Raw genomic sequence first — 22,907 nt, 5'->3', positions numbered from 1 at the left:
AATTAAGCACCCGATATAACGCATCAATAATCTCAGCTTGTCGTTTGAGTGGAGTCCGGGCTTCAAATGCCAGAGACGAAGAAAGAGTACCTACGTGCTTGTACATAGTAGTACCGTAGGCAGATATAACCTCCCTGTCAAAGATCTTTTTGTAAACATGCTACTGGGCTGTTTTCTCCCAATTTCTTATCACAGATCTCCGCTACTTCACGCGTGCTGGAGTTCTGTTATACTGCCAAGTTCCGCTTCATGTCTTATTTACTGCTTCCCAATAGCCTAGACTCTTCAATCGTCCTTGCTTTTGATTAGTTTACATGATTCTATTATGGAGGTACTGCTAACAGAATATCGCTCGATTGCCCAGCTTTCCGGAGAGCATGTGTAGGGTCCGCTATAGCTCTCCCAACCAGACTCAACTCTGCTCTTGAAACAAGATCCAGATCATAAAGCTGTTCGTCTACTTACGGAATGCTAGTGCTGCTGCAGCTTAAGCAAAAGCATTGTATGAATGCTAGATTGCTTGCAGCTTGATTAAGAGGGAGTTCGAGCTCTTTCATCCAGATGTGCTCGAACCTATTAACAAAGGAGCTGGACTTGTAGTTTGCAAGATCTCATAGAGAGACAAGTTACTATGGAAAATTCACTCTATTATTGTTTAAAGCTTGCACATTATGCAGATTCTGAAAACAATATTAGCAGATTATTCCGCTTCGGTCTTCCCATCTACCCCCCCCCCCTTTCCCCAGCGGCCCCCAAAGAAAGAGGGAAACCCCTCACACTGCTCCAGAAGAATCCACAAAAGAGAAACCCAATGCTTGACACCATTCACTGGAGCTGCGATCGTGCATGGCTTGCTTTACTGTCTGACCCCCCCTTGCCGGACACCCGTACCCGCCGGACACTAAAATGCGAAATGGCCCACACAATTGCCACCTTTTCAAGTATATAGAAATAATTCACTTCAAATCGTATAATAATAATAAATATATCATCGAAATGATCTAAATTTCCTCATTCCAAATATCTAGTTGGCATACGGCTAGTCCGCCCAGAAGATCGACGAATTGGTGGTGAATCCTTACGTGGAATGTCTGCATTATCGTCCTCAGAGTCCTCCTCGTCAACCTCGTCTTGAACCTCCACAATATCCTCAGCAGGCAAACCATCCTCTTCCTGGGCTGTGTTGGCCTCTTCTCCAGCCGAAAGTGCCTCTGAAATAGTCATAAAGCGTTTGTTAGGATTGGGGATCTTCTTGCGCTTTCGGGTCTTCGAAATGGCCTCGTTCTGAGCCTTAAGGGAGGCATTTCGCTGTCGGAGCAAGATAACCTCAGCTTGGAGGTCTTCAAGGTGATTTGCGATCCTCCTCAACTTGCTGCGTTCGTTGTAGCTTCGGTCTCGGCCTATAGCAGTAATAAACTCATGGGAAATGGGCTCATTCTCCTCGTCCTCCTCCAACTCATCTGCTCCTCGTTTTTGCTTATCCTCCTGGATTTCCTCATGAGATAGGGCTTTATGGCGATTAATTGGATAGTTGCCACTATATCTCCATCCTCCTTTTACTACTTTAGGAGTGATTGCTGCCCTGGCTGTGATGAGACACCGTAGAAAGTTGATCTTGTTAACAGGGGCTGAGTCTGTGAGATCTTGCAACTTTTGAAGTTCTTTCCGATAGGCTGCTTTCAGTACAGCAAATATGCCGTTATCTAGTGGCTGGAGGCTGTGGGAGGTGTGTGCGGGGAGAAAGCAAAGGAAAATGTTATTCAAGTAGCAAGAAGCTATGAACTCCAGCTGTTTTATATCAGCACATTATCCTCGAGAAATACCACCTTGAGCTTCAAAAGATCTTAACTTACTGATGTATGGCTATTATGGCCATCTAGGATGAGGAGGATAGCCCGAGATATATCATTCTCACGGAGATTATTCATCTGAAGAAGGAAAACATCCTCAAGCCACGCTACTGCGATTTCATTGCTTGTCCAGCCGTTTTGACTGGTAATCACGCGCCAGGTTGGCACAGACTGCTCCATGTCTTCAGAAAACCACTGTTTTTGAAGATCTTTGCCCTTGAAGATGATGCCTAGGTCGAGAAGCTGGCCTGTGGCTGTACAGCTTTCAATGAGAGTAACCCAGCTTCTGTCCTGGCTGCTTTTGAGGAATGCCTTCTTTTTTTCAGAGGATCCAAGGACCAGCGAGTTCAGGCCTATCAAAAGTATCAGTTCAGGAGCTCTGAGATGAGGATTCCATAGAAATTTACCATATCCAGTCATAATGCCACCCTCATCCACATTCACTGTAAGCTGTGGCTCGATCCACCCATATTCCTTCTCGCGAATGTCGAAATACTAGTTAACAGCTTTCGGGGTGAAGGCATCGTATCTGGTGGCTTCCTGGCGAGTGCCTATTTTATGGCGAATTTGAGGATTTCTCTTCTTGAAGCCCTCTATCCATTTGCGGCCAAGGGCATTGAGATCTCCCTTCTGCTTGAGGAGGGCTCCTACAACACCACGCACAGCAGAAGCTGATGGAGCATATCCTAGGCTCTCCTGCTTGATGATTCATCTCGATATCTTCTTTTCCTCAGTAGTAGAAAGGCGTTGTTGAGGTTGCTTTGCTTCTTGAACTGAGGACCCTGCATGCAGCCGATCTGACAGCGTTTGGGGGGCGATTCCGTGTTTCTTGGCTGATTTTCGTAAAGATAAATGGTTATCTATAATATCGAAGAGGGCATCAGCCATATTCTCCTCATTCCAGGCGTGGGAAGGCATTGTGGCTTGCTTGAGGTAGAAGATTGTTGAAGGAAAAGGATCATGGATATGAAGACAGGAAGGAACAGATATTAGCTTCCGGCATTGCCAGAATTGCGTCATAAGGCGTCCAGGCATAGATATAAGTATATCAATAGATTCGTCAATTAAAGGGCTATCTATCTATCAAAACAGTTTCTGAATAGCTTCAATATTGAGGAAATAATATGTAAGTGAGGATGTTGGTATTTGTATGGCGCTGTCGGAAATTAGCTGTCCGGCGGGTACGGGTGTCTGGCAAGGGGGGGTCAGACAGTACATATCTTCCCTGAGGTGCAGAGTGTTTGACTCCAATATTTACACGCGGACATCTTTCCACATAGCTTCGTACCCTTCGAAGACACATGTTCTGTTCATTCTTCCTTCTGATCCAATTCCTCATCTCATACACATACTGAATTCAGACTTCATTCTACAGGTACGGCCCCTCCGTGTTGGACTTGAACGGCTCGCTGCACGGCTGGACGGGCATACCGCGCTTGCCGCAGATTGCCGCCCCCACTCTGGTCTACAATGGGGAGTTCGACACATCGCGCGACATTTCGCAGGAGCCTTTCTTTGAGCTCATCCCACGCGTACGCTGGATCACATTTCAAAATGGAAGCCACATGTGTCATCTCGATGATGGCGGGCTTAGAAAACGGGTTCTCAAGGTGGTGGGGGCCTTCCTGGTGCAGCACCAGGCAATCGATGAGGCGGTTGAATGATCAATACTACTTTGTATTAATTTCAATGAAATTGGGGGCTAATTATCAATTTGGGACTTATTACATCACTCAATTGACAATACAGGTGACATTTCCTGCGTCTAGCAGATGGGATGGCACGATGGCAGGGTTGTTTATAGTGCTCGTTGAGCTCAATCCGGGTCAGGCTGAGTCGCTTTCTTTAGCAATAGCATCCCTTTGCCACTCTCGGCACTCCAAACTCCGCTCCTCATGCTAGCACACGTGGCGCATTTAAAAATTGTTGTAAACTCACTTGGGGCCATAAATCACAGCGAGAGACTGAGCTTTTGGGGGCTATCAATGGTGATTCAGGACCTGATCAGCGGTTTAGATACTATGTCAATCGGGAGCATAGGTGGGAATTGTGTGAGGAGATGAAAACTCCAGACCTGGCTAAGATCTGCAGTCAATTATATCACCAGTTACCTTGAATAGATTCTAAGTATCTTGTGTTCAACGACAATATATGAATCTCGTATATGCATATCAGTGGCACTGCTGTGTATCCAGGTCGAATGACTTTTGGTTCTCAGTGGCTACGTACACATTATTAGATACTCAACAGCCTCAATTATTTGTGTAATGCATCACTACCTACCTAGAGAAGTAATGATCGACACACGGTACTTTTTCATGCACTAGACTCCAATCACCTAGGTGGGACCATGGCACAGCACGTGGACGGCTGAAGGCTATCTTGTACCCGGGTAATGCTTATGTTGTCTGTATGCCGATCATATGAATGTTGGGGCCGAGACGACCTGCTCGGCTCGCAAGATTGGGAACTCTGCTTCGAGCATCGTCACGTCACTGCTGCAGGCATTGTACAAGTACTCCGGAGCGTGCCACCCGGTCTGCCTAATCATATTCATAGTCCATTTTCTTCCGGTGTATTATGGTATGATCTGTGATATTGCTTATCCTAGTCAGAAAACCCCCATCTAACTCCACACACTCCTGTAGACTCCTTTGCTACCCAAATTTCAGTACCAGTTGTATCTACCTGGAAACCAACACGACCAGTGTGGTCTAATGAACACTGCCGCCGATTCGAAGCCGGAACAATCGTAGCGGTTGATATGAGTCCATGCTTAGCCTACCACCACTTTGGATATAAGGCGAAACGAGCAGTGCCGAGCGTATAAAAGTGGCATAAACAGCATTGGGAATAAATTAATCTGTGTGAGAGAGAAACCTATGTAGAGATGAATGAGATGAATGAGTATAGCAGTAGCTTATATTTAAGCCACTTTAAGAGTTAAGGCTGACGATAGTTCACTTTTTCACACGATAATGCAGTGCTGTCGCGTGAGATGAAGCAAAGGTTTTGGGTATCTCCAGCAACAAATGTCTTCAGACAATATAGTTTACCGAGAGAAGTCATCTCTTGACAGTCAATACAGACGCTAACGAAACATGAATGGCCGATTTACATTTAGTTGTATTCTTTAATACTCTCCAATTTTACGTCCTGGATTTCGAAAAGACGGAATTACTAGGCGCTAAAATAAGAAGAAACATGCCCAAGCACTCTCAGATCTTCGTTCGTTAATGTCTTAGATCATCAGAATCTTTTCTTCTTCACCACTACGCTTCAATAAAACCGGATTCAGAGGCAGGTGTCTCTCCATTACCCAATCTTGAATTGCCTCCCACCGGACACACTTCCTCTCCTGGTTCGACTACGGCCTTGGCCGCCACAGACCCGGACGGATTAGGATATGTACCAGGCCTTGAGTTCCATGCTCTTCGGTTTTGCTCGGGAAGTGCGATCATGTTCTGAAGAGTAACCATTAAATAGAACATGGGGCAGAGCGAAGAGCAGCCTGTATTGACGATCAATCTATTAGAACAACTCACAGAATCTGCGCCACAGGATGAGATACGCGGCCATGAATTTTTCTACAATTGACAAAGCAGGAGTACAACTAGGAGAGCTGCATCATTTTGAGAACTCGGGGCAATTCTTCACTCTTGAGTCCTATCAGAGCACGGATCTCCTAACAATTTTGTGACTGATGTTGAGACGTGGATGTCTATTATAGAGTATCAGTCCTATCACGATGTAAAGGCGACTTGCATATAGCGTATAGCATAGAGACTGTAGTGAAACACGATGTATTCTCTGCCGCTACGTGTTCTTCAATATGCTTATCGACAATGGTTCTCGACCATATACAAGCCAGGAAGCTGCTTGGAAAAGAAAAGCATTGATGTAAGCATCTGGTAACTATTTATCTACATATATATACCCCCAAGCTCCAAACATGCCTCAAAATATGCCTGTATACCAGTGAAGTCCTCAAGTCTCCCAACCCAGGCCACATACTGGTCTGGTCGGACAACTACCACGCAGCCACGCTCTTTGTCTACACCATAGTTTCTGTAAGCATCCCCAAAACCTTCGTGGTAGCTTTCATCATCGACGAAAACCTTATCGTAGTCCCAACCAATGTGCTCGTCGAAGGGATGTAAAATTTCGGGGAAGTCTTTCAGCAGTTCTGTCTCAATCCGCTTTGAGGCGTGGATAGTCAGTATCTCGATGACACTATCGATTGGAGCACCCGGAGGAGTAGCCTTTCGAAGGAAGCTACCAGACCCATCAAGATCCGTGCAGAACCTGCGGACCCGCTCCTTCTGCACTGGATTAAGAACATTCCCGGCGAACAACACAACGCGGAAGCGACCGTCTGCTCTCAACCTCTCTTGGAAGTGCCAAGGGCGGCCGTCAGCCTGGTTGAGAACCTTGAAGCTGTTGAAACGCATCCCAACTGGCAGGCCCTTGGCTAACAACTCATCAGACTCTTTCTTTATAACAAGATCACTTGCGCCATAGTTGACGGAGAGGCCACTCGCGAACAAGTTGCCTTTCAAAAAGGCATCCTTGAACACTTCCATCGAGACGCCTTCTGCGTCCATAACATCCTTGGCTGGTCGCCCAGAAAAGAGCCTGCTGAAGCGGTGGTCAAACTCAATGAGGTCTTGAGCTACCTGGCGCCGCTCAGTCTCGTAGGTGGAGAGGATGGTCCTCTTGGCGATGCCCTTGGCAACCAAGGCAACTTTCCATCCGAGATTGAAGGTGTCTTGCATGGAGACGTTCATTCCCTGACCGGCCTTCGGAGAATGTGTATGGACGGCGTCACCGGCCAGGAAGACGCGGTTGTGGGAAGAGAAGTCGTTACCAACACGTTGACCGATTTGATATGCGGTCCACCAGTCGCAATACTCGTAGTCTAGCTTGTACGGATGTAGAATCTTCCTTGAGGCTCTGAAGATCATATCAGGGGTGATCTTGGATCGGTCTGCTCTGCCAGACGCATCCGGTGTGACTTCTTTCAGCTGAATATACAGTCGAACCAACTTATTCTCTCGCGGAATAACCATCAAGCTGCCATTGTCAGCCGAATGGATAGCGCATCGCATACGAATGTCGGCTTCTCAGGAGTCAGCTTTGAATTCCAGCTCATGAGTCTGGCATCATGTACTAACGAAAATCAGTGATAGGTATGATATCCATCACGCCCCAGATGAAGTCCGTGGCTTCGCCCTCCAGTTCAAACCCGAGTTGTTTCCGCGTCCAGCTCCGAGCACCGTCACAGCCAAGTACATACTTGGCATGAACTATCTCAACATTTCCGGATCCAGGTTTGCGTTCGCTGAGGAGATCTGCTTCATCATCCTGAGCAAGGTTACTTCTGAAGAGCCCGTCTGGCACCTTGCTCCCGCTCACTTGCTGTTTCGGAGTAGAGTCTTCTTCAGTGAGGTGCTGAAGGGAGACCGTCACAGGATAACCATCGTTGGTTTCTACTTTGGTCTCATCAATCACCAATGAGGTAGGTAGGACGCCACGCTCGACTTGAATCGTATCTTTGGAAAACTTTTTGATGTTATCGAGGAAGAACCGCTCGATCCTACCTTGGTGAAGGACGATCTGCTGGAATCGCGAGAGGCCCACGATGGTGTCTGGAATTCTATCCGACCGTCGAATCACACCATCCTGGCCGGGGTTCTGTGAATGTCAGGGATATAGGCAATACTCAAATTGGATAGGCTGGGCCTTGCTGTGGTGAAGACTAACCCACATGCAGATCTATGTTGGATGTCAGTAGCTTTACACATTTGTGGACATCCCAAGACGTACCTCGATCATATGATTAGCCTCCTTCCAAGCCCTGTCAGCGAACCCAAGGCTATCGAAGATCTCTAAGCTACGGCACTGTAGTCCGTCTGCCTGGCCGGAGAAAATCTTTGTATTCCTCTTGTCGACAATGCGCGTCTTGATACCGCAGTGAGCCATCCACGCAGCTGCCATCAGCCTTTAGCAACATCACCGTCAGTATAGTCCTTGCCTTGGCTGCGTTGAGGGACTCAGGAACTCTCTTACCCTGCTGGACCGGCACCAATGATGAGTCTGCTCACACGATTAGCTTTACAGTCAATAGCGAGTTTGAAAACTGCTTCAACTGACACATCGACATTTGATTCGAGAATGTCACCACCCGTCTGGCGTTGGGAAGGTCCGCCGGAATCCGCGCCATTAGCGATGTCGTCGTCAGACTTGCGCAAGACAGGAGCCGCAGAAGATTCTCCCATGATATTCTTTGCTGCGCTCGGCCCTTGCTAGAACCGAAATACTTCGAAAGTCGCGGTATAGTCGCGATGAGCGTCATTCACACCAAGCAAGATCCACGGACAAGATCTGTTTGACCTTAGCAAATACTTATATCAGCTCACCGCCGAAGTCCTCTTTATCGCCCTAGCATCATCACGCCTGGTCGCTATGACATGCCGTGCGCCCCGCTCAACCCTGATCTTGGCTTCAAAGTATCAGCAACGTCGGGTGTAGGTCCTATTGGCTGCGTCGGGTGCGGGGTTACAGCGGCAGATTGACACGCCTCGGATGATCTACAATCAGCCGTCACGTTCGGTGGGCTAGCTCAAGCCCCTGAGCCAGCTTTAGATCTCCAGTACATCCTAATCTGGGATGATGACCTTGCACAGGCAACCGTAGTATGTACCGAATTCGTGCCGTGTCTATGCAGTTTACTGGGCGTCTCGTTGTTTCAAGACCAGACCAATGGCCGACTATCACAAGAGACTAAGAGCCGCCCCCTTGCTATAACGCAATATCACCCATGTTGCTACTATAAGCACTAGGTGGACAAACGTAAGATTTTGGCTTTTTTTTCACCAAGCTTACTGAGGACAGCACGATGTGACGAAAACGATCGGATGTGGCCTTGAGTGATCGATCGAATCAACCCGGTTGGTCACAGCGTCTGTTGGCTCGCTCGTTATGATGGGTAGTTGGTTCATCGTGCACGAGGAACATTCAGACTGATGCCTTTGCCGGTCTTCTGCCGCGAAGCGGATAATCAACCTAGTTGTAGGTCCCTCCCAACGCTGCCGTCGATCGAAATGGTATTCCACCCCGCATGTCGCCGCCCGATCCCAGCGCGTGCTAAATTAGTAATATAAGTCGGAGCTCCATATTTAAAGCGCTTTCCAATATGGTACATTCTCTATCACAATTTTCTTATTGACTTTATGTTATGGGAAGAGCGGGAAGACATACTTCTTCATAAAACAACTAGCTGATATGAACTATTTTGTCCTTCATGCCTCGCGTCAAGATGTCTTTCTCCACATCTCTATCCCTCATTATCGAAAAGCTTCGCATCACATCCTCTGTAAGCGAAGAATTCGCCTGTGCTAGGTTCAGCCACGCATTATCTCCGACTCGCGAAACCCGAGATTTCATTAGAAAAGTGATTGTGATCGCACTGACCAGGACAATGTGCACACAGACCGCCGTGACGGCCACAGACAGACCCTTTCTAGACTGAGGAAACTGATAATCTTGAAACCTTGCGATAGCTGGTGTGTCCCCGATGTCGTAATAGGGCAGGTTCTGGTAATACGCCAGACGGCCGAGGATAGTATAGTACGACTGCCAGGCTTTGGCACTGTCACCCGTGTTCTTTACCACGTCTTGGAATAACTGTTCCTGGACTGCAGTGTTGTCGACATAGGAGATGTTCATGTCCGACTTAATTGCGAATTCCATCCCGCAGCCCCTGCACATCCACGTACCCCACGAGTACGTGTCCTTGCTGACCATTGCGACAAAGGCTTGAGAAGGGAATGATATGTTGCTTGCGCCTTGATTTTTAGCGTCATCATACCAGAGTTGTGTTTGCTCTCGTAGCTGCTGTGGGCTAGTCTCAAAGCTCATGATACCTCGTTCCGGAGCGGATTGGTTCTGACCTGGCAGCGTACCGAGCTGACGGCGCACGTCTGTTGTGTCCAGAAACCCGGCCGAGGCGTTCCATGCACCCAGTTATGGCTCACTGTTGGGTTGGGTGCTTGTAAAGTTGACATGGGCGTTGATTGAGGCGAATGAGTCAAAACAGAGAGATACTGACAGGCCAAAGTCCGGAATGCTCGGGATTTTAAAAACCAGCCATTCGTTCTTCGTATCTATAATGAGTTTGTTTTCATCTTGGTCTGAACTGAAGAACATATTGGTATTCCTTTCTGGCTCGCTGGGCTCGGAGACTGTCAAGTTCAGGAGCTCATAGCTTCGACCCGTCATCAAGGACACATTATTACCATCTTGATAATACGTCAAGTTCCAAGCAAGATATTCTGGGTTCGTCATGGTGAAGTTCATAGAACCTTCAGCTGAGGTTATTTCGGAATACCGTGGATCCAAAGATGAGACTAGGGCGGGACCAAGATACATCAAGTTCTGAGCAATACCCCAACGTCCACCATCCCCGTGAGCGAAAGGTATCTGCTGGCTCCAGTTCAAGGTCACTTGGGACCCGCTGGACTGGTTCGTGGCAAGACTGTAAGTCACTGGCAGCAGACCGGAAGTCATGGCTGGCTCCTCAGCAAGTATAAGGCCAGGGGGCACAGTCTCAGGGGTAAGTGAGCCGTTGAGAAGGTAGCCAAAACTCCCTGTTACATACCCGATACTGAAGTATGGATGTAGCTTGGGCCTAATACAGACGACTCTGGAGTCCTCGATAGTAACCATGCCGGAGAAGGATTGAATTGTTGTTCGCTTAGACTGATTTGAGATTGGTATGAAAGCTCTTAGTGTCACCCCAGCATCACGGATGGTGTTTTGTGAGAGAGATAATGCCGCCGGAGGGTCCTCGCGATATTCTGCGAAGATGGGAAAGTCAGGAGGAGATTCTGACCAGTACGAGATCTGTCCTGTCAGTCTCGTGTCGTTAATTTGGCCAATTCCTGCGTGCCAGGACAATGCTGCAAGGGTCGCCTCGTTTCTGGTATGACCTATCAATGGCCCAATAGCGAGGTCGCTCACGAGAACAGTCGATACGAACTGGAGAGCAAATGTGGTGAGGTACACAAGCAATGTGACGAACACCCATAGTCCGGCATAAGAGTATGTGTCTCTCAACGCGAGTGCGAGGCTCTGCGGTCCGTTGTTGACGTACCTCAGGGCAGACACAGCTACGGACCGATGAAGGGCAACGCCTTTGCATTCCATGATAATGCAAGACAGCATTGATGTTATGATTCTGCTCTTGTTAGGATACCAAGCAGGACAGGTAGCTACTGTGGCTAAAACATCACTTACACTGCTTGCGTTGCAATAGCAGTACGTAAGACCATCGTACTTATTGTGATTGACTTAAGAGTCCAGTCGCTCTGGACAATGTTAAGCCAAGTCTTATTCGTCTGTGTACCCCCCGGATTCGACCAGAGAAAGCAGATGAAGGCGACGCAGCAGGGGAGTGCAATGCTCGCGAGGACGAAGGACGATGTGGCCAACACGGACAGCTTGTGAAATGCTGAGAACCCCTTCTTTTCGAGGTTTTCGGGTTCTGATTCCAATATCTGGCTTGAGCTGCTGTCGCCTTCCTGAGCGATATCTTCGGATGGTTGACATACGTTGCCTGATTCATTGCTGTCTTCGCTCATGTCTGATTCGTATATTTGAGGTGGACTTTCATCCTCTTTCGACTTTGAGCTTCCCTCTCCGTCAAGTCGCTCACCCCTGCAGACGCTGCTGTTGCCAAAAGCTTGTCCAGATAAATCTGGCCCAGCCGGGGGCGTACCGTCGTGATCTTTGGAAACCATTCTTTGAAAAAAGTAAGAAGTGAGGAATGGGATGGTTCACTAAGTGTTGTGCTTGCTAATTCATACTTTCCAAATATATAGATATGTTTCGCGTAAGCTACTAATTAAGAGCTGGACTAAGGCTCTGCTTTATCTTTGCACGCATGCACCCCGCCCACCCCATACATGTGATATTATCCCGTCAAATATTATAATACTTCAGCTTTAATTATGTAGGGTCTCTGTTTGCAAGCAAGCTGAAATCTTGAATTTGGTCTCCTGCTGACCGTACCTCACATACTGCTGTGCATGGCCCCCACTCTGCTTCCTATGACCTACAATGATCACAGCCTTGTACCGTACAAGCTGTGAGAAGGGGCAACTGATGGTAAAGACCTGATGTTGAGAACAGAGCTGAAAACATTTGGAGTACAAAAGAAGGGATAACGTTCATCCCGTTTCCGTAATCATGATCCCCAGATCAACATTCAGGTCCCGCTCATGGTCTAGCTCCGCTCTCGCCGCCTTCAGCCTATCTTTTTCGCACAGCCATCAGGAAGCAGAGATATTGAGGCTCAGGGATTTCCTCTTTTCTTCTCTTTGTCTTTCCTCTTTCTTCAGCTAATCCTTCGACTGACACCTCTTTTTTGTGCCTGGCATTTTGATACCGCTCTTGTTAGCTTAAACTTATGTTGTCTACAGTGAATATTATGACTACCAGAGCCGATTGTACCAGGATTGGCGGGGTGTGCTTGAGCGTCCGCGAAAGTTTAAGTATTGTTTTGTAGAAAGTTTTAGGCAAGTAGTACAGCATTGTTAGTCACTAGATGTCAATGTTCCGCCAAGGATAGGTTGTCGGATTACATCAAGTCTTTTTTGGGAGCCATGCGTGATCAAGTAATCAATCACATTGATTGCGATTACATCCTTCGTGCTGATGAACAAGCTCATGCTCTAGCCTCTGCTCAGGAACTTCTTCGAAGTTGGCAGCAGCATCACACTCACAAATACCAACGGCGCCACGGGGCGGGCCGCAATTAACACACAAACGCCACAGCAAGGCAAGGAATAATGACCCGAACCCTCTGCCTGATGTCATACGGTTCGGTTCGTACGAGCACATCATTATCGCGTGTGTGGAGAGTAGCGAGGCTGTTTCAAGCGGCTGCAAGACCCCGGGAGTTGAAGTAGACGCAGACGAGCGTCACGTTCGGGGTCCGCTTCGGCAGGGGCGCAGCCATGCGCAAGTCTTCCTCGGCTCAAACGACAAGGAGCACCGCGCGGTATTCATTGAATGGTCCAGCCACTGTTGGGATGTTGGTCACCACGATACTTCGTCGTGCTCAAAGACTATCGGGTTCATGACGCCGATCGAGGCAGCGAGGCGTACTCAAATATTTGACTCAGTTTCCACAAGGAACTGGCAATACTACTACTTAAAGACTTGGTCGGCGGCTGAGACTCATACGGCAGCCTCGCGATGTAAACTTTAGATTTTGCTGTGTGGTTACGTTTGGCTGGCATGTGTTTCATTGGTCCTATGGTAGGGGAGCTTGTTTTCCTTCACGATGTCTTCGTCTCCCCTGTAGAAGACCCGTTCGAGAATTAGAGTCCACAATTTAGGCAGAGAATCTTGCCACTTTCCATGCTATGCGGTAATTATTGGGGGAAAATGACGATCGCCAGGTCTCTCAGAACTAGCTGCACCTATCTTTTTTCCCACACACCCCCTCAGTTTCCAAAGACACGGCTTTGTGAAATAAACTTAAGAGCAAATACTATATACTTTATCACAGCAGATCCCTCTGCCTCTGCTTCAATCCTGATTTGAACTCACAACCTCTCGGGACTATGAGTAGATGGTAGAGAATCTCTAATTATAACTAAATTCAGTTAGAGTGGCATCCTCTTGTATCTTAGAAGGTGGCGCCTTGCTACTGAGCGAACTGGGCTTATAACTAGGGGAAAATAATCGCTTTAGTGAGTATTGAAAGAATGGATTAGATTGCTAATTATCTAGAAAACTAGATAAAAGAAAACGCTTAAAAGGGGTGTTTTTATATGTGTAAGTGATTAGGGTTAGGGTTTCCTTCCTCACAGTAATGCTACTGAGTCTATCCAGAGCAGCTTTATTGTTGCTTAATAAGCTTTTCACTCTTTAGTTAGCTCTGCTTGCGCGTTGCATGTGCTTGCCATAGTAACTCGCTATACCTCCACGAGATTGATGTTCATCATGTCTCAGCTGGGATCATTCTCTTGTACTAGTAATATCCTGTTCACGATAGTAGATCTCGAAGAGCTAGGTTCTTCTCTTGTTTGTACTATGTATATCCACAAGTGACAAAGGTCATGCCCGGGCAGTGCCATTGAAATGGCACAACCTTGGTGTTCAAACTCTCGTCGTTCAGACCATGCGTTGCAGAGTCTTCAGCAGTTGCCTTGCCTCTTCAAGGGTAAAACCAGCTAACCTGGCGCCAGAGCCAAAAACTCCAATTTCAGTGTCTTAGATGCTTGCTCCCCGGCTCATCATCTCATTTCGTATTCAGGGTGTGCCTTGTCGAAGAAGTACATGATAGCCTTCCGATTCTCCTCAAGCGGAAACCGAGACACATGCCCAGTGCCGCGTGTACAACCAAAGCGTGACCTCTACATATTGTGGAGAGTGGACTAGCCAGCACGATGACCTATGGGCTGCTTCTCAGTATCGTAGCTCTTGAGTGTCCTGGACCTGTCTTGAGAGCCTGCACTACCTTCACCAGGTTTCTTTTTTTCTTCTTTTTTTCTTTTTTTTTTCTTTTTTTACGAAAGGCTTGGCCACACCCTTCTGCATATAGAAGCGCTAAGACGTTATGACAGTGATTGCATTTAGAAGGTTGCGGTGTCCCTCTAGGAGGAGGTGGATTGTTGTTTTCTCCCTCCCCTCCTCCCACCCTCCCCCCTGCCCCCTGTTTTTTTCCTTCTTTTTTGTTGAAGTTGCATAATCAGCTGATGCATAGTTGTCATGCACCAAAGCCACTGCCCCTCTCTTTGCCCGCAAATGAAACAAAGGGATTAAACACGCTCAACATCATCTCTTATCTCGTAACCACATTCAAAAAGCCCGGTGCTGCCTCGCAGCCCACTCAGGTTGCACCTTCTGCGCCTCGCCCTTCTCACAACATCATTCGTACGCATGCGCGCCAGCGAATCCGTTATGCCGTCTCAATCGATATGGCCTAGGCTAACCTTGTGCGGCCCGCTGCTCTGTGTCCGAAATGAGGCTCCTAGTTCGTTGCGTTTTTATGGTACAGAGCGACGCCCGACGGGAGGAACTCCCACCACTCCCACCACGCGAGCAGTGAGCCAAATTGCGTTAGCGTGTCCGGCATTACTTGCCAGCACACTTTGGCAGGTGTTTTCGGCTTCACGTGTTCAGCAGTCTTGCTATCTGGTGCACAGACTGCTTAGCCTTCAAGATGCTTGTTGTTAATTTGCTTCGATATAGAAATTAGCGGGTATGGTAGGGGATAACATGCTGGTCGAGATTGAGACATGGTCAAAGTGGGCTCTGTTGGTCAGGCACGTTAGAGTCTGTCGAGGCTGGCCAAGTAGTGAGAGGACTAGGGAAACTACGCGGACTACATATGTCTGGTTTACTGAAGACCGGCCGATCATACTGAGTCAATCGTTATTGTTATAGAACTGTGAGGCTCAGTAGCTGACTGATCACCCTTTTCAGGTATATGAGTTGTAAGTTATTCATTCTCTCAATTACTAACAGAGTCCTCTCGAGCCAAAAGGACGCCCCAACTCGCAATCCTGGTGTGCCGCTCCTAAGCCTATTCCTTATCCCTAGTCCTATAGTACCCGTCGTTGGCACTTTGTAATCCTTGACATCCGGGTCCCCCTCGCCTCTCGCTCCGAGCCAACGTGCGGGATTCGACCAAATTCAGCTTGATCTGCGCCGCGAAAGCTCCACGTGTCGCTCCATCTAATCAAAGGAATCAAAGGAATCAACGGTCCTCCGGTCGATCCGCAATGCGACATTCCGTTAAATAAATAAATAAATAAAAAGAAAGTTCGGTCTTCTTATATGGCTGGCCTGCGCTTCTTTCGCATCTCTTCAACAATGTCTTCCCCTTCAACCAACTTTTACCGATCTCAAGATGCAGAAAGCAGTTATCGCAGCGTCCGCGCTGCTCATCAGCTCCGCTACAGCTACTGTCGAGACCTTAAGCAATGTTCTCACCAATGGGACTGTAACTGCTGAGTGGACGTCAAGCCCCAGCACATATTTGGACGGTCCGAAGATCTCTGGCCCTGCAAATGACACTACTTACGACTGGTAAGCCGGATTTCTACTTACTGCCTTCGTATGATTCTCAGCTAAAACGCCCACAGGTGGTATTTCGACGTAGTGTCTGCAGCAACCAACGCATCTACGGTCGTTGTTATCTACAATGCAGGCCCTGATGGCTTTATCAATACCTATTACGACGGGCCCCTATCAGCCTCGCTTACAGGGACGTTTGCTAACGGGACCGCATACAACTTGGACCTGCCTGCGACCGGTGGCGTTATTGATTACGACCAGGACGGCATCTCATTAGTATGGGAAGGTGCCGGCTTCAGCTTCGTCGGCTCTAGTCTTTCCGAGTCAGAAGCAACTTATGTCATGACTATCAACTCGTCTGACATCGGCGTCCAAGGGACCATAACCTGGAAGTCGGTACGTGCTACTAAAGGCCACCTTTTCGCGGCCTGCCAGATGACCTACTAGTGTCATGAAGACTAATTGAACAATCAACAGCTCGCCCCCGCTCACTACCCTTGCAGCCTCAATGAAGATGGTGCGAGCGAGGTGATTATGCCACACATCGGCTGGGCCAACGCCGTGCCTGACGCAACAGCAACCGTCGATCTCCTTTTCAGCGACGGCACCTCCCTGAGCTTCGACGATGGCATTGGGTACCACGACAAGAACTGGGGCGACCAGGCTTTTGTGGACAGCGCCTCGCAATGGTACTGGGGACACGCACACCTCGGCCCCTACTCCATTGTCTGGTATGACGCCCTCGACCTCGCTGGCCAGGAGTACTTCGCTGGCTACGTTGCCGAGAATGGCACGGTCATCAGCGCAAGCTGCGCCACGAACGCAGTTGTAGTCCGCCCATGGGGTGCAAGTAGTACCTATCCGCCGACTTTGACAACAGGTATCATGCAGGGCCTGGGAATGCAGTTCGATCTGGGCAACGGAACTACATTTGTTGCCAATGTTACGACCGGTACAATCATCATCGATATAACAGGATACAACCGGGCTCGTGGAACAATTGAAGGCGGACTTGATGGCGGAGAGTTATACACAGGAACGGCATTGTTCGAGGAGTTCGCTTTGATTGCATAACAGATGTACCTTTGACATAGCGAAACGGTCCTTCTTGTATATTTGGATGCCTACTAGTGGTAAAACTTTCAATTTTTGAACCGACTTAGCGGGGGCGGCATAGACAAATTATGCACGACGCTCTCAAGCAGACTATTTTCCCGACACCCGTTACTGCAATGGGATGTTCTATATCAGTGCGCTTTATACGCTCCACCCATGCATTAATATGCAGCCATATATACCAGATATGTACTAAATTTAGTACATCACTATACTTTTGCGGGAAGCCCAAGGACAGTGCCCCTGGTTAAGTATACAAGCATCAATGACTATTGGGTACATAGTAAGGAGATTGTGCAAATTAAAACACGACCCTAGTCTGTATCGTATACTATACGACAATGAGAAAGAGTGGGGCTAAATAGTGGGTTCTCAAATGAGCAGTGATCTATAATTATCCCTTAGGTACTCTAGCAAGAACAGGATTCTCTCACATATATTCAAAAGGACTTGTGTTATTTTTGGAGCCCTGATGCCTCCTGAACACTATCTATTTCTTTGCACATACAGAACAGGTGGTGCATTGAGCATGAAAAAGAAGTAAAAAAGTGTTATCTAACACTAGCTTGTTTCAAACACGGTACAGAACAGGGAGAGCAAAGAATTATTCCCATTCTTCAAAATTCTGACAGCAAATAAGTGCTCTAAGTTAATGTTAAAGCAAAATCTATCCGTAATCAAAAAGATGTGATCAAGAGATGTTTCAATGAAGAGATGTTTTTAGTGGTATGATTTCACAATCTCATCAAGTAATGGATTTCGACTGCTTGTCCTGTTTGCTTCAAGATTATAGCTTGGGGACAATAATGAACCCAGATAATTCTTAATTTGTTACATACCGAAGTGCTAGAGGCTGAATTCGTGAAATTATGCTTCTTAATAACTATACAAATGTTAGAACTTTAAATTAGGACCTGAAGTTTTGTAACCATGCAATTTTGCAGTTCAGGGTGGACTCAATGCCAAGATTGAACAAAAATAATTATTCAAGGTTATGAAGTTGTCTTTGTGAGGAAATAAATCAAAGTTTGCAACCATCTGCTAGCTTTCTTTCCATTAAAAGTCGCTGCTCTCGAGATCAGACTTAAGGAGTATTTGTGGTAGCCTACCTTGCTGAGACAAGCACCAGCCTTTCTTCTAACTAATCATGCTCAACTCCCCATTGATAAGATTTATTTGAATAATTCACTTTTCCAATTATTAGTGAGATCAAACTCCCAGAAGTTTACCTATCCTCGAATGACGTCGAGCATAAACTTTTGGCCACAAAGAGGTATAACATAGAGGTATAACAAACACAGGGATCCAAGGTAAGCAGTTCAATGTCAGCAGTTGTAAAATGGCCTGGAAAGAAATTCCATGAACAAAAGAACAGCGAGAGCAAGAATAGTCCCACAGAACTGATCTAAGGGAGGTCAGTGACTCCCAGCACATTGCATACCTTGCAGAAGCAGAGAAAGACAATGGCAACACTTCCAGCTGATGAAGGCAAACTCGTTGAAGACGAGAGCATCAAACGCTGTCCCACTCTTGTTACTGAGTTGTTGTCTGAATTGCAGTAGTCTTATTAGCTTGTGCTTTGAGGGCCAAGCATCGTTAGTGCTAGACAGATGTTCCTATTCAAAATCGCGTAAAAGAAATACGTGCCTTGAGAGCTTTTGTTTTCTTTCTTCAGTCTAAGCCCTTCGGGTCTGCATCCACGTTGCAACACATCTCCGTAGATCTCGTTGACAAAGGGGATCATCAAAAATTTTGGCTCATCTCATGCCCTGGTAGTAGCAACGTCTCTGCGCTGTACCAAGAAGGCATTCGAGAAGGACTTGACAGTACCACCTTGGACGAAAATTACAAACCACGTTCAGCTCGACGCACGGGTCCTTCAGCTTTACATATTGGCCGAGTGTTATTGCGTGAATTCAATAACATGTGAAAGGGCTGTCAGGAGCTGCCTCAAAATAATTCTGTGGGTGCAGCAGATTTGCAGCCAAGGGCTAAATCTTTCACAGAGTATGAATTGAGAGCAACGCATGCAAATCATTTTCAACACCAACATATCAGCTGTGTCCTGTGAGAATTACAGCGTGGAAGTCCGCGACGTGGGCGTAGGTATTCTAGCCTGTTGACACCAAGTATATGCCCCTTGTCGCCGATCGAATCTATGTGTTGATGGACCAATGCGTGCAGTCTCTTATCTCTGTGATAATTCGGTCCAGATATATTGACAACAAGGAACACTTATAAAGAGCGCAGTCCGCAGTGGTATCACACAGGTCCGTACAGACTTTCAGCCAAGGCAAGGGCTCTGCCTCAGCATCTCAATGCCTCATAATCGGACGGCAGGTCTTCGGGCGAACCCCGCACAAGACGACGGAGACACGAGGTTCTGCATCAAGTTATTTAGAGCATAAACTGGTTATTTAGTGTGGAATTCTCGGCATGGGCTAGCTCATTGGAAGTGTTGGAGCGATATTTGCATCAGGAGAGGATCTGCTTCCGAAATTGAGACAGTTCCGGAATCTGCTACAACATCAAGTACTGCATAATTTCCAAAATGAACCGCCGTACACTCTACTACTTGCGACTTTGGGGATCGCAGCACTTGGGTCAGTGCTCTTCCCCCATGCTCCGATCCCGTCACACAACAGCTTACTCTGGATCCAGGCCTGAGCCTGACAGCTGCCTCCGAAGTGCATCTACTGAAACCCGGCTGGAATCCTATAATAGAAAGGCAAGGCTTTTAAATGATGTCCAGTGTCTGGTTCAACGGGAGGAACTCGAAATAATTCAATACATCGTTCCAGGACGAGACATCGATTGAGGAGGTGAGCCCCCAGGCCCCCCAACCCCCCCGGGGGGGGTACTTTGTCCCAGCTATATGAGGGCCATTGGCATTGGGCTCTGTACAACTCCGAGAACTGGAACTGGACCGCAGAGCATGCAATAACGAAACATGGCATCAATACAGTCTGAACATAGGCTGAATTTGCCTCATAATCAACATGGCGACTGTTGCGCTGAACCTGCCCGCAAAGGCAACACCACATAGGCATAGATACACCATATCATAATGTAGTCTCTTATCCGTGGATTTGTTTTCACGAAGGCACTCTACATTCGGTGTAATTTATCTAATGCATCCTAGTACTCCACACACCCGACCAAGATAATGAATGCTGAGAGGGTCATCGTTTACCCTTAAAACTATTATCCATGCGTATATGAAGGGGTGTTCCCTGGTTTCCCCGTTCTTGAACCAGGATGTGACGCATTTCCCCAGATTCCGGTGGAGCAGAATCCGGGGCAAGACTGGGTTTCCCCGCAACTGAGGCTGGTTTGACCTTGGAACCTAACCGCCAAACAAGCTACGGCCAATTTTTCCCGCGGAAAACTGGAGACTCGGAGAGCATATTCCAGCTAATGGATGTCATCCCCCTCAATCACCCAGATTCACGGCGGTATAAAAAGCCTCTCAAAGTGTTCTAGAAGAGAGACCATCTCAGCCTCGTCTTGTGCCTCCTTTCTGAGTGAATTCTCCAAGAAACTTCAGCCTGGCATCGCCATTCGATATCTCGTCTCTTCACAATGTCCGTTGATAAAATAAACAATGCTTTGGGCGATGGTCCTAAAGGACTATCCCACGAGCACATGGAGGATTCCAGTCTTCCCCGCGGCTCCAAGGAGCTGGCCCAATCCAACGTCTTCGCTGAAGATATTGTTTACGGGCCAAACGGCCTTCGCGGGCTGATCGGCAACTCATACGTCTTTGGCGCTGCTTTCCTCGCCTCACTAGGTGGGTTTTCGTTTGGCTACGACCAGGGTGTTATCTCAATCATCAACGTTATGGCCCAGTTCCACAATGCCTTCCCACAAACCGAAAGTGCTTTTGGCACTAGTTTCATGACTGCTATGTTGCTGCTCGGCGCTTTTATTGGTTGTATCTTTATGCCTTACCTGGCCGACAAGATCTCACGGAAACACGCCCTCACCGTTGTGGTGGTTATCTTCACCATCGGTGCCGCAATTCAGACATCAGCCCCGAGTTATGCTGCCCTGGTCACTGGCAGAGCTATTGGGGGCATTGGCGTTGGAACTCTAGCAATGGGAAGTAATCTTTTGACTTCCAAGGTTTCATGCGCTCTGCAAATTGCAGGGTGTCCTCTTGCAAAGGGGATGAGAGAAGGGGGGAATTCCCTCAAAACAATAAACAAGATGAGAATCGGAGAGCTAACAATGAATGAAAACAGGGTGCCCCATTGTATATCTCCGAAATCTCTCCGCCGAATCTCAGAGGAACCCTTCTCGTACTCGAGTCCATTTCCATTGTATCCGGCGTCGTTATTTCCTTCTGGATTACATATGGTACGAGAAACATCAACAGTGAGGTCTCATTCCGGCTACCTCTGGGACTGCAAATGGTCTGCACTACAATTCTCGGCATCGGCCTTCAATTTTTCCCCTACTCACCCCGGTGGCTCAGCCTCGTTGGCCGCCACGAAGAGACCCTGATCAGTCTGTCCAAGTTGCGCAGACTGCCTATCTCTGATGCACGCGTGCAACAAGAGGCAAGGGGAATCTTCGCCGAGGTTGAGTTCAAGAGGCTTTCCATTCAACAAAGACACCCAGGTGCCACCGACTTCAAGCTGGAGGTCTACTCATGGCTGGATCTGTTTGATCGCAAGACGATCCGAAGAACCATTGTCGGCTGCGGAGTCTGCTTCTTCCAGCAATTTTCTGGCATAAACGCCTTCATTTACTATGCACCGACTTTGTTCGAATCCATTGGACAAACCTCCGAAATGGCACTCATTTTGTCTGGAGTGTTCAACATCCTGCAGCTGGTTGCTGTCGCTATCTGCTTTGTCGTTATCGACAAGGTGGGACGCAGACCTCTCGCCATTTTGGGAGGTTTCGGGTCTTGCTTCTGCTATGTGATCATTGCTGCTCTCGCTGGCGTCTACGAGGCGGACTGGTCGGCAAACACGTCTGCTGGTTGGGCATGCGTCGCCATGGCCTTCTGTTTTATCATGGTTTTCGGCGTTTCCTTCTCGCCCCTCGGCTGGGCCCTGCCTGCCGAGGTGTATCCCAACTCTCAGCGTGCAAAAGGTGTGGCCCTGGCTACCTGTGTCAACTGGCTTGCCAACTTCACCGTTGGCATCGCCACGCCACCTATGCTCCAGGATATCAGGTTTGGGACTTATATCTTTTTCGCCTTCTTCTGTGGACTTGCTGGGATATGGGCGTTGCTCTTCGTCCCGGAAACCAAGGGTAAGACCCTGGAAGAGATCGACGCACTGTTCGGTGATGGTTCTGGTGGTGATGTTGAGATCCTGAGGTTGGCTGCTGCTGAGGCTGACCGGATTATGGCTGCCCAATGCGTATAAAAGCGACAATGTAAATGAGTGCATAAAGCTAGCTGCTCGAGATCAGCTGCTCGAGATGGATAACGAAAGGAATGATGAGGACGGTTATAACCTCTACTCAATGAACATTTGAAACTTAATGCCTCCCAGCCCCTTCTCAGCTACCTATGATTCTCGAGGCCTTCTAATAATTATCCTTTTCTCTTCTGTTATATCGACGTCTGGCCAGGCAATAATTTGTATTCAAGCTAGTAAAGATACATATTGCTTGGTATTCTACTTAAACTTCTGAGTAGTGGCCTGGCTAGTCATTGAGAAAATAAATTCTATTCGATCGTAGCAGCTACAATCGGTTTTGTTATTGGTCGCTGCTGTCTGAAATAAGGGTAAGACGTTGCAGATATGGATAAAGTCACTTGGTGTCCACATTGCAGATTAATTACTTAAGTATGCAGTATCGATACTGGAAGAATCATGTTATGATGTGATC

The 22,907-nt window shown here is 47.7% G+C and overlaps 5 protein-coding genes across 5 annotated transcripts; 2 read left to right on the top strand and 3 right to left on the bottom strand.

Moving 5' to 3' along the window:
• Window positions 1–1,485: 1,485 nt before the first annotated feature.
• On the bottom strand, window positions 1,486–1,889 carry M406DRAFT_234142 (CENP-B protein; the record flags this gene model as incomplete). Its single annotated transcript, XM_040915972.1, has 2 exons — window positions 1,486–1,788; window positions 1,854–1,889. Coding segments are annotated over 2 exons (339 nt in total), but the record flags the coding sequence as incomplete, so codon positions are not given.
• Window positions 1,890–5,731: 3,842 nt separating this feature from the next.
• M406DRAFT_347159 (putative phenol 2-monooxygenase) lies at window positions 5,732–8,128 on the bottom strand (the record flags this gene model as incomplete). The annotated part of the gene is made up of 5 exons (XM_040922262.1): window positions 5,732–6,969; window positions 7,025–7,544; window positions 7,677–7,851; window positions 7,920–7,946; window positions 8,004–8,128. The coding sequence occupies 5 exons, from the start codon at window positions 8,126–8,128 to the stop codon at window positions 5,774–5,776; spliced, it is 2,043 nt and encodes a 680-aa protein (XP_040774438.1). The 3' UTR covers window positions 5,732–5,773.
• Window positions 8,129–9,125: 997 nt separating this feature from the next.
• M406DRAFT_331995 (uncharacterized protein) lies at window positions 9,126–9,656 on the bottom strand (the record flags this gene model as incomplete). The annotated part of the gene is made up of 3 exons (XM_040920691.1): window positions 9,126–9,242; window positions 9,324–9,547; window positions 9,629–9,656. The coding sequence occupies 3 exons, from the start codon at window positions 9,654–9,656 to the stop codon at window positions 9,126–9,128; spliced, it is 369 nt and encodes a 122-aa protein (XP_040774437.1).
• A 6,118-nt stretch (window positions 9,657–15,774) lies between these two features.
• M406DRAFT_263100 (uncharacterized protein) lies at window positions 15,775–17,015 on the top strand (the record flags this gene model as incomplete). The annotated part of the gene is made up of 3 exons (XM_040917564.1): window positions 15,775–15,953; window positions 16,010–16,337; window positions 16,419–17,015. 3 exons carry the CDS (start codon window positions 15,775–15,777, stop codon window positions 17,013–17,015), a joined length of 1,104 nt encoding a protein of 367 aa, XP_040774436.1.
• A 3,687-nt stretch (window positions 17,016–20,702) lies between these two features.
• M406DRAFT_341031 (general substrate transporter) lies at window positions 20,703–22,605 on the top strand (the record flags this gene model as incomplete). The annotated part of the gene is made up of 3 exons (XM_040921616.1): window positions 20,703–21,182; window positions 21,302–22,370; window positions 22,568–22,605. 3 exons carry the CDS (start codon window positions 20,703–20,705, stop codon window positions 22,603–22,605), a joined length of 1,587 nt encoding a protein of 528 aa, XP_040774435.1.
• Between the last annotated feature and the right edge of the window lie 302 nt (window positions 22,606–22,907).

The sequence above is a fragment of the Cryphonectria parasitica genome (genome assembly GCF_011745365.1).
Source record: "Cryphonectria parasitica EP155 unplaced genomic scaffold M406scaffold_6, whole genome shotgun sequence".
In the NCBI taxonomy this organism is placed as follows: Eukaryota; Fungi; Ascomycota; class Sordariomycetes; order Diaporthales; family Cryphonectriaceae; genus Cryphonectria; species Cryphonectria parasitica.
Note: the sequence above shows the minus strand (reverse complement) of the source record. Positions and strands in the feature narration are given on the sequence as shown.